This window comes from Alternaria triticimaculans (genome assembly GCF_023758025.1).
Source record: "Alternaria triticimaculans strain BMP 0046 chromosome Unknown scaffold_11, whole genome shotgun sequence".
Taxonomy (NCBI): domain Eukaryota; kingdom Fungi; phylum Ascomycota; class Dothideomycetes; order Pleosporales; family Pleosporaceae; genus Alternaria; species Alternaria triticimaculans.
The window spans coordinates 163,983-174,181 of NW_026055968.1; the positions used below are offsets into that span (position 1 = coordinate 163,983).

The following is a 10,199-nucleotide window of genomic DNA, read 5'->3' on the forward strand; positions in this document are numbered from 1 at the left end:
ACACTCTTCCCCCCCCCCCCCACCATCAAACCATCAGTTATTACACTGCGCCCCGTCTGTCATATTAATCTCAGTATACACCAAATGGTCCTGGTTGATAAAACCGGTAGCAGTTCCCTTATTGCAATCGGTAGCTTCCTGGCCAAAGCAGCGGTACGTTGTCCCCGCACTCTGAGTACCTAGAATAGGCGCAGTGTCTTGCTCATAGATCTCCGTGCGCGTGTGCACGAAGCCCATGGGGGTGAACGGTAACCCGGGCACGCCGTCGATGCGATGCGTGATACGGATGAGAGTGCCGAGATTGGTGTCGCTCGCGCCAGATAGCTTGTCAGTGTAGTCGGCGTACTGTTGGTTTCCGACGCGTAGTGAGCCCATGGTGTATGCGATTTTGATTGGTACGCCGTTGGCTTTGAGGTCGGTGTACGCGATGCTTGCCAAACCACCTCCTAGGCTGTGGCCGGTGATGATGGTGGAGTAGGACGGCTGTTCAGCACGTAGTTCAGCGAGTGCCTGGATAACACCAGCCTGGACGGATCGCCAGCCTTTCAAAACACCGCCGTGGACTTGGCAACCCGTGCAGCCTGGCGCGGAATCAAAGGGCATGAAGAAAAAGTTGAAGTCTGTTCCGAAATCCTGTAGTGAAGATGAGCCGGCGAAGGAGACGATGAATTCTTTGGCGGCGTCATCTTGGAAGACGGCGACTTGGGTGTCGTTTACGATATCGGACACGACTTTTCGGACTAGTTTTGAGCCAAAGGGAGGGCTTTTGCATGTTCCGAAGCCGTAGACGAAGGTGGCGAGGGAGGCTACGGCGTATCTGGTGTATCGTTGGAGGACTGGGTAGAACTCTGGCTGAACTGGTGGGGGTAAGCAAGCGATCATGTCGGATACGGTTGGTATATCATACTGAGCTCTTTGGGTTTTGTCTGCCTGTTGGCGAGCTCCCGAATGTCAGTTGGGGCAGCCTGGACAAAGGGTGCGGCAAGAGCGGCAACGGCAAAGGTGGAGAGCTTCATAATAACGAGATGTCTTGATCCTCAACAACAACTCTTCCATCAGAGCGACAACACATTATATACATACACGTCCCTGTCACTAACTCCACTCCCCTCCCTGAACGCTTCCGCCATCCCAAGGCACAGGAGCACAACGACCGGAAACAGCCATCCTGAGTCGTTCAAGCATCGCGCAGTGCAGATCCCAAGCTACCAGCTGTCAGGTACGCCGCACGACTCAGTTTTACAAGCTCCAACCCCGAACTCATCATCCTCTTGAAAGTTCTTTGTGGGGTCTGGTGGCGCAAGACGATCGTTGTGACAGGCTCGGACCTGCGCCCTGAGGTGTTCAGGGCACGTAGCGCATGACCGATCGCCATGTTCGCACTTTGTTTTGCCGCTACGCCGCCGTGTTAGTGTATCGAAAACCACAATATACACTTCCGGGCAGCTTCGCATTCGCTTTCACGCACGTGGATGATGCTGCTGCTGGGTGGTAAGCGGGAACGGCCGGCTGCGCGTGGTGTTGTGGAGTTGTTTTGTATGTATGAGGGATCTCGGCAGGCTTTGTGGTGATCAACCCCGCATTGGTTTTCTCCGCTGTCTGCCGTCGCGTCGAGTTGCCGTTGGGGCCTAGGTAACTTTCGCTTCACATGATTGCGATTGTACGACCGCACGTACTTAGATACGGTGAAGACGAAAGATTAGACTGTACCTGTCCAGTAACCCGTCAACACGTCCACGGGTGCGAGGCGATTGGCATCTACCTAGGTACCGTACCATACTTGAACCGGATGCGACGGCGAGTTCTCCAGCGAACCCAACGGCGTGAAGCTAGAGGTTGAACAGGACTTCGTTCCGAAAGCCTAGAGCTGTATAGCAGGTAACATCTAGCGCCCAGAGACGTAGAAGGTAATCATATTCGACGTCGAAGCCTAGCAAGCGGAGGATTATAAATGTCATCGGAGGCATCTCCTCCGTCTGACGAGTACCTATTCATGGATTTGGGAAAGGGATTTGGATACCTCGGCCTCTACGGTATTGGACAATGGGAAGTACCGCAACGGTTCGTTCGTTGTCTGACTCGGGTTTTGCATGTTGCCATACCATCGTTTGTCCCTGCGCAGCAGCTCGCGGACAGCCGGGCGACCTCAGCGAAGATCACCTCGCATAGATCTACCTACTTCAGCGACACTCCTCTCCATCCTAGCAACAATGACCTCATATATCGAATTCCTATCATTTACACACCATTCAACGGTTCGGAGGAAACTCTAGCTACCGTCACTATCGAACCACCCATGAAAGGTTGCACACAAAGTTTTGCTTCCCGTAGAGCAGGTGTTCAGCGTTTCAGCACCTCACGGCTGCGACATGCACGTCATTCTCATTGCGAGAGCAAAAGGTGAACGCATGTCATCGGCGGAGAAAATTTCAAATGGACACTAGACATCGCCATCTGGGTGTCACGAAATAATGCATTCACCATGGCGTGGTGGATCAAAAGAACATTGGAGCTAGTTTTGGACAGAGTGGCTAATTGGGTTACATTTGACAGGAGCGGAGAGCGACTAGAGCAGACAATAAGAGATCTTAATTAACTTATCCTGCGCAGCAAGGTACAAGTTTAACGATAAGCGCTGTAAAAAAGACTAGGCTACTGTCTGCATTGAAGGGGCATATGCCGTGTAGGATCAAACCCTGGAACTGTCGCGAGACCTTGACGTCCGCCTGTTATATAAGCTCAGCCGGACTGAAAAGCTGGGTGACATGACAGCTGTACACACGTTTTTTTTTGGGTTTGGATGTGATATGGTGTGGGTGCGGTACACGATCTAGCATGTGTACCTTGCATTTCAATGACTAGCTACCTGTAGCTGCGCTGCTTTCTCCGCTAATACCGGTCTTACTCCAAGGAAGGATCATGATACAACTCATGTAGAGGCGTGAAATCATAGTCCTCATTGTCGAGTTCTCCCTGGACGAGACTTTTGGCATAAGATTTCCAAGCGTATTTCGGTTGACCCCCCAACTCAGTGCCAATGCGGTAAGCCTCCTCTTCGAACTCCATCAGACTGCCTATAGGGCAAGACAGCCGCACTGTAGAATCGCCAGACAAAATCAGCCGTACGGAAGTAACAAGGCGCCATTCAAGGCGTTTCTCGAAACTGAGATAGTAGGCCTCCGGGAAAGCCGATCTGAGAGAGGGAGGGTTGTCAGTCTGGTGATATTGACGTTTATATGCAAGAGAAAGCGCCGCAAGCGATCTGATGGCATTCCATACGCGCTGTGCGGTCTTGACATTTGCTTCGAGATGGAGGGCATAAGCAAATGGGGGCATTCCAGCGTGTCGTAAATCCATCGCCTCGATGATCCAGTCAATGATCTTGAACGCAGCGCGCAATAGCGAGCATGTCGGCCTTTCTTGTAGCGAAGGTATTCGAGAAGCATTGATCCATCCAAGCATCGCGTGAGAATTCAGGAAGCTTCCGTGATGCGTCAGTATAGAACGTCAGATTGCAGACTTGGGGTTTGACTCACATGGCACTCCACATGTCAACACGATGAACAACGCGTAACCGCGGAAGATCTTTCAAGTAAGGAATGAGACCGTGCGCATGGCATCGTGGTAACGAAGAACATTTGCGATCTTCGCGTATGTCTAGATGACGTAACCGGGACCGCTGAAGGTGTGACAGCGTGCCGAGAAAGCGAATGCTCTGCGAGGCGGCCGACTCATAATATCGGAGCTCTTTCCCACCATCGAGATTTACTGCTCCGTGACTTCCGTTTGAAAGAAACGCCAAGAGGTCGCTCGCCTCTTTGATCTGCACAGCTGTAGGCGTTACCCAAGGTGGCCATTGTGTGGAGGAGAATGTTGAAGATGCGATCTCAAATGCGCTCCTACGCACATGGTCCGTAAAATAGATCCAACTCCTGATGTAGTAGGGCCACCTGATAAGATTCCATGATCTGAGCCATTGGGGAAGACCGAAGTGAGAACATATATACTCAAGTGCGTCTCGTAGAGCTAGGCGGTCCGCGTAACTCACTACGTGTATAGTTCCTACTGCGGTGTCTGGAAGATCACAGTGTCGTTTCTTCATTTGTACCCACAATTGGAGTTGAGCACGAATACCACTCTGAGGATACTGTTTGGAGATGTATTCAGTCAGTTCCTCGGCACCTGCGAAGAATAGTCAGTTGGTGACTAGTACGTTTATGTGTTTGCATATGTGTATGAAGATCGACCTACCGTATGCATCGATTGCTATGCGAAAAGCACCAATCTTCTGCTGACCCAGTCTACGTAAGAAACCGTTGTAATGGCTAACTGTAGACTGCAACGACGATCCAATCACACCCTCTACTCCTGTGATAACTGCGATATGCGTTTTGAATTTGATGGTGTTTTTACTAAAAGTGAATTCTGTTGCCTCCGCCGCGACTTGCTTGCAAGTATATAGGAGTGCGACGTCGATAGCTGTGCCGTCAAGGTAGCGTAGTGTGTTAGTATCTGGATGATGATGGTAGCCGTCGTCGCCGATGAAGTAGTGAGTATAGATCTCGTCGCGAAGTTCCCGAGGCATGCGAAGAAGATGGCAGGTCTGAGTCTGCGAAGCTGCCATGGTGTAGAGCTGGTAGTCGGACGGATGGCGAAATCTAAATAAAGGGAAAAGAGATCAGTACATATAAGAAGGTCTTCAAGCGCGTTCCACGGTTGGGAACAAACTCTCTGCCAGGTGTCCTTAGGCAGCAGCATTGCCAAAGTGTGGTACTGAATTTTGCAACCTATGTTTTCGCGGCGCTGAAACCATGGATGGCCGAAGAACAAAGTTTCAAAAATGGGTACCTGAATCGGTGCGCCTTTCGGATGCGTGATGTGTATTCCTTCGTGCGCAAGATGCACCTACGCTTGGTATAATGCTGGTTCGACCAATCGTCGTGGCACAACGCCAATACATGTAGTATACATCCACCAAACCGTGACCCACGCTCACTTGCCGCCCACTCTCTTGTTCTTGAGTTTGATGGTCTCTCCGTTGACGAAGATACCCTTGCCCTTGTACGGTTCTGGTACCCTCCAACTCCTTATCTTAGCTGCGAACTGCATGACCACCTCCTTCTCAGGCCCCTCCAACAGTAAGCGCGTTGGCTGCGGTGTGCTCGCGGTGACGCCCTTTGGTATGGCCAGTTCGACTGGATGTGTGTATCCGACCTTCAAGTTGACGAACTTTTGGCCGGGGAATTCTGACTTTACCGTCGTCGCGGAGTCTTCGACGGAGGCACGGTAACCGACACCGTTGAAGCGGAGAATCGCACTGTGTCCTTCGCTGACGCCGAGGATATGGTTCTGGAGGTATGCGCGGGTGGTGCCTGGAAGTAAGTCAGCGAATTGAGCAGCCCATGGTGATTGCAGCGATCTTACCCCACATTGCCTTTTGCTTCGCATCTTTCCCGTCTTCGATTGTCAAGGTCGGCCCGCCTAATGCCGGATCCTGGTTGATATTGACGTATGGGGGAATGGCCATCGAAAGCTCGCCCAGTGGTCCCTTGATGTGTACTGTAGACATGGCCTGCACTCTGGCACTTCTCGCCTTAGCGGAAGGCGCGACCACTTGGAACGTGACTCCCTGGGGTATTGAGAGCGGTAAAGACCCGATCTTGGATTGACATGATGGCGTCGAGGTAAAGGTCCTGGTTGGCGCGGGCCTGGAAAATACGGGCAGCAGGAAAGTCGGTATTGAGTTGCTGCTCTGGCTCGAGGCCTTTGCGAGGCTTTGGGCGCACCGCCGTCGTGCTGGGGCGAACATGTTGATTTGATGCCGGCAATGATTATCGCGAGAGTTTTCGGAATGTCCAACTCGCTGCTAGCTCATCCGGTCTCGTGATAGCGCGTCATCGACGTCTCTGATTGGTTGGGCCGTCGCACCTTCCCCCACGAACACCCCTCAACACCACAACACTCCGGTCGTCATCACTCCCTGGGGAACATCTTGTGCGATGCAACATTCATTTCCGACGCTTGATACCATCGACTGACCGTCCTCTCACCCAGGCATGTGCCTCTTGATCGTCAACTAACAGCGCGTGCTCTTACCCCAGATTTGACCTCACCTTCCTGGCGCGGCAGGCGTCATGCTTCAGGCTCTTCAACGTTACGTCTTCTTTGCTCTCTCACCATATCGTGAACTCACATGGTCGATACTAATAGAGATCTTACCATCCTTGACCTCTCGCCTTCAATTTCTCTACTTTCTTCTACTCCCTGGCTCCTGCTCTATCTCGCCAGCTTTCCGTGCCGTGTTTTCGATAACTCTGACTCCTCACCAGCGAACCGCCCATATGGAATTCCAACATGGACTCATCAAGGCGAAGCTGATCATGATGGGTCTTTTCCTCCTACCTGCAGTGTCCTCTCATTACCACTCCCCGCCGGCACATGCAGCTCCAACAGTCAACGTGGATTCTTTGTTCCAATACACAACATCTAGGAACCACAAAGTGATAACACAAGCAGTCGACTTCGTCGTTTCCATGCAGACAGCACCTACTTGCACTCGCATGGCAGCTTCTCATCTGATGAACGAGTGCAAACTCCTGGAACATGCACCGGATTTCGCCAAATCTCGCCCGGAAGCGTATCTGGACAATGTCAAAACCGAGTACGCCGCCAAACTAGCTGTATGCGAACTCCTTAGTGCTCAGCTAGTGAACCCAACACCACCGGCAAATTGCGAAATCCTGGTTCCAGCTTCAAGACATTGCGGCAAAGGCGGTAGCTGGTGGCACGCCCGGCCGGAAGTTCCTAGCGAGAAGCAATGCTACCCCGACTTCAAAGAGTACCAATACACCCAATGCCTCAAGAGCCTTCAATCGACACCACAGTACTGGACATCGTTCAGCAACGCCCGCCAAAATGCAGTGGTCATGTGCCAGGCCAGCAGAGATGTCATCGAGCGAGAAAATCACCTTGAGATATTCAAGAACCTGACCCAGGTGCTGGGTGATGTGACATCAAACATGCAGAAGACGACCGAAGAGTACGAGTCTTTGATCCGTGAGCAGAGGCAGTACTCTGAGGAAGCTCGCGACTCTCATCAGCAGCTCAAAGAAGACATCCAGGCGGTTCAGGAGAAGGCCGTCGCCACTGTGGGTGCGCTGGATGACAAGTTCCGTACTTTCATGGAGGTGTCAATCTCAGATCTCATTACAGCTCTAGCCGAGAGTCAGAGCAACGAGATTGACCGGATACATGAGAGGATGCAAGACTTCTCGCAAGATTTGATGCTAGAAAGCTCACAGCTGGCGAAACAGTTCACTGGCGAGCTTCAACAGTACCATGACCTAGCCAGGGTGAGCATTCAGTCCAACCACGAGGCGCAAGTCGACAGCTACACTGTTCTAGCAAGCTACATGGGCGTCACACACGATACCATCGATCGAACGAACAATATCGCAGATCGCTCTCTTTCTACAGTCGACAGTATTGCGCAACGTCTGGACATTTTCGAGACGCAGACTGAGCACATTGCCGAAGGTTTCGCTTTCCTAAGTGCGATACCAGCCCTTGTCACACTACTCGTCCGCAGCTTCTTAGCCATGGTCGGTACACTATTTATCTTCACTGTCCTGTACAAGCTCAACGCAAAGCTCGCGGCCTACACTGCCGGCGCATGCAGTTCTGCTTTCCTCCTGCATGCATGCGGTATTTTCGACTGGCTCGGCGATCTTCCCTCCCGCGTCGCAAAGATCCACGACCGACCTCCTCTTGCGACTGTCGCTAGCATGTCATCCTGGCAGAAAGGCGCAGGCTTCGTCCTTTTACTCTGGCTCGCCGCCTACCCGGTGTGTCGCATCAACGCCTACCTCGGGAATCTCATAGCCACAACACTGAAGCGCATTCTGAGCCCAATCTGGATCAGCGAGTATAGCAACGAGAATGGTACTGGTTTCTTACCCAGCATCGAGATTCCCGCTGCGTATCCTCGTCGCGCGGATGACCGATATCACCGAAATGATGTCGGTTACCGCAACTATCCCGACTACTCAAAGTCGGCCTCACCACCCAGCGACATCTAGCAACCAGCATTGCGGCAGATTGTCCAGAGTTCTCAGCATCAACGTCAACATATCACCGGCACATTTATGACATATATTTCTAAACGACTTCTCAGAAAGCGTTACTTGTACCGAGAGCCATCTTTCATCGGTCGATATATATTCAGCTCGCGATATACCCTTAGCTTTTCTTACCGTTTCACAACAGTACTTCCACGGCGTTGGAGCAACATCTTACACTACTTTCGGCAATTTCCACATTTTATCTCAGCAAAAAGGCGGAGTGGAGGAACCGGGCAACTTGGCGCATGTAAGGCAGAGACCTTTATATATATCCTTCAATATCATCAACTCATAGTTCATCACTATACCCGTCCCAGTCGCACATATGCATGATGTGACCTATTCCGTAGACCATGTCCTGCAGGCACACTCAATCCTCCTCATCATCCGGCAACTCCTGAATCCTCCCCGAGCGATACGCCTCCTCAACCGGATTCTGCACATCCATCACACCCGTCGCTTTCAACCTTCATCAAAGTTAGCACGCTTCCCCTCAGCACAAGATAACTCAACACATACCTCTCAAACAACACAAACAACCTCTCAGCCTCCCTCTCCTTCTCCTCCTGACTCATAGGCTCCATCTGCACATGCTCTTCCTTATCCAGCCTCTGTCCTGTGATAGGGTTCACAGGAATACCCCCTTCGACATCACCCGCCTCCGCATTCGCCTTCACAAGATCCTCAGGCATGCTAATATTGTTCGACATGAGGAAACCGGACGCATATCCATAGCCTACGTTATGAACGAATGTCGCTGGGTCTTTGCCTGAGAGTTCAAATAAGAGCGAGGAGATTGATCCGCGGAGCGCGGGTGTCATTGCTGACGTGGAGAGGTTGAGGAGCCGCGAGGAAAGCGTGTTTGATTTCCCGAGGGGCTTATCGCGTTCTTCGGTTGTGGGAAGGAGCATCTCCTCCATCGTCTTCTTTACATCTTCAGGTGCGAACTCGTAGATACGGCGGATGAGCGTTAGAACGGGGGAAACAGCATCATCAAGTTCTTTGGGTGGATAGGCGATGAGGGCGCGGGACAGGATGCAGATGAGGTGTCTTGCGTTTGTTCTCGGTTCGAAAGACGGGAAGACCGCTTTTTTGCCTTCTTCGCACTCTAGATCGAGGTGCAGGAGCACGTTGACGAGTTCGCGGGCTGGCACTGTTAGGGGTGGTTCGGTTACGCCGCGCCGGACGAGGATCTTGAAGACGGCAGGTATGGAGGGGGTGAAGTGGGGGCTGAGGTCGGGGTGGAAGTGGATTATGTTGAAGACGAGCTTGAGGGTTTCGGCGAGGGCCATGAGTTCCATGGGTTGGTTGTGGCCTTTTGGACCTGCTGGGGCGGACTTGGAGTAGCGCGAAGCATGGCGCGTTATGGCCGCGTTGATGCTGGAGGCTAGGGCGTTGGAGCGGACGAGTGAAGCGTAGTCGAGGCTTGTGTCGTAGGTTGTGAGGAAGAGGATGCGGGAGGCGAGGAACTCGTTGTCGATGTTGTCGCTCTATACAGAAGTCAGTCTAGCCGTATGTCTAATCATCGCTGGTGTCTGCGTACCTTCAGCTTCTCCGCTGCGTGTGGGCCATGGCCTAGATCAACGAGTATCTGGCGCGTCTTGGGTTGGAGGAGAAGGGCGTTGGCTATACACCGTAGAGCCTCTTGTGATGCGACAGTGGTCTCTCCGTCAAATGCATGGCGTCCTAGTGTCCGAAGGCCCTGTAACGGTCACTACGCCGTTCCCATCGCTCTGCGCAAAGTGTAGCGTACATCTTCCGTGAATATGGGATCGGAGTTCTCGACTGATCGGCCGTAGACTTTGAGTTGTTCGAGTAGCTGTTGCTTTTCTATCCATCCAGTCAGCGCAACGCATGCGTGTATAGGGTAGGAGACATGCGCTCAGTAGACAGCTTCTTCGCGTCCAGATCGGCTTTCAACTCGGAAAGGATTCTGGTGACGTCGTCGAGCTTTGCTGTCATACCGTTAGTAATGAGTCACGTGGAAGGTAGTCCTGCGCAGTAGTACTGACCTCTGCCCGTTCTTTGCGACAACATGGCGGTTGTGTTGCAGGACACGATCAGAGCGCATCACGTCAC

General features: G+C 52.2%; 4 protein-coding genes across 4 annotated transcripts; 1 reads left to right on the plus strand and 3 right to left on the minus strand.

Moving 5' to 3' along the window:
* Positions 1-33: 33 nt before the first annotated feature.
* Positions 34-1,016, minus strand: J4E78_007256 (uncharacterized protein; the record flags this gene model as incomplete). Its single annotated transcript, XM_049367863.1, has 2 exons — positions 34-857; positions 908-1,016. 2 exons carry the CDS (start codon positions 1,014-1,016, stop codon positions 34-36), a joined length of 933 nt encoding a protein of 310 aa, XP_049220184.1.
* A 3,976-nt stretch (positions 1,017-4,992) lies between these two features.
* Positions 4,993-5,809, minus strand: J4E78_007257 (uncharacterized protein; the record flags this gene model as incomplete). The annotated part of the gene is made up of 2 exons (XM_049367864.1): positions 4,993-5,372; positions 5,425-5,809. The coding sequence occupies 2 exons, from the start codon at positions 5,807-5,809 to the stop codon at positions 4,993-4,995; spliced, it is 765 nt and encodes a 254-aa protein (XP_049220185.1).
* Positions 5,810-6,341: 532 nt separating this feature from the next.
* Positions 6,342-8,078, plus strand: J4E78_007258 (uncharacterized protein; the record flags this gene model as incomplete). The annotated part of the gene is made up of 1 exon (XM_049367865.1): positions 6,342-8,078. The coding sequence occupies one exon, from the start codon at positions 6,342-6,344 to the stop codon at positions 8,076-8,078; it is 1,737 nt and encodes a 578-aa protein (XP_049220186.1).
* Positions 8,079-8,490: 412 nt separating this feature from the next.
* J4E78_007259 (uncharacterized protein) lies at positions 8,491-10,157 on the minus strand (the record flags this gene model as incomplete). The annotated part of the gene is made up of 5 exons (XM_049367866.1): positions 8,491-8,587; positions 8,640-9,610; positions 9,664-9,822; positions 9,874-9,950; positions 10,133-10,157. 5 exons carry the CDS (start codon positions 10,155-10,157, stop codon positions 8,491-8,493), a joined length of 1,329 nt encoding a protein of 442 aa, XP_049220187.1.
* Between the last annotated feature and the right edge of the window lie 42 nt (positions 10,158-10,199).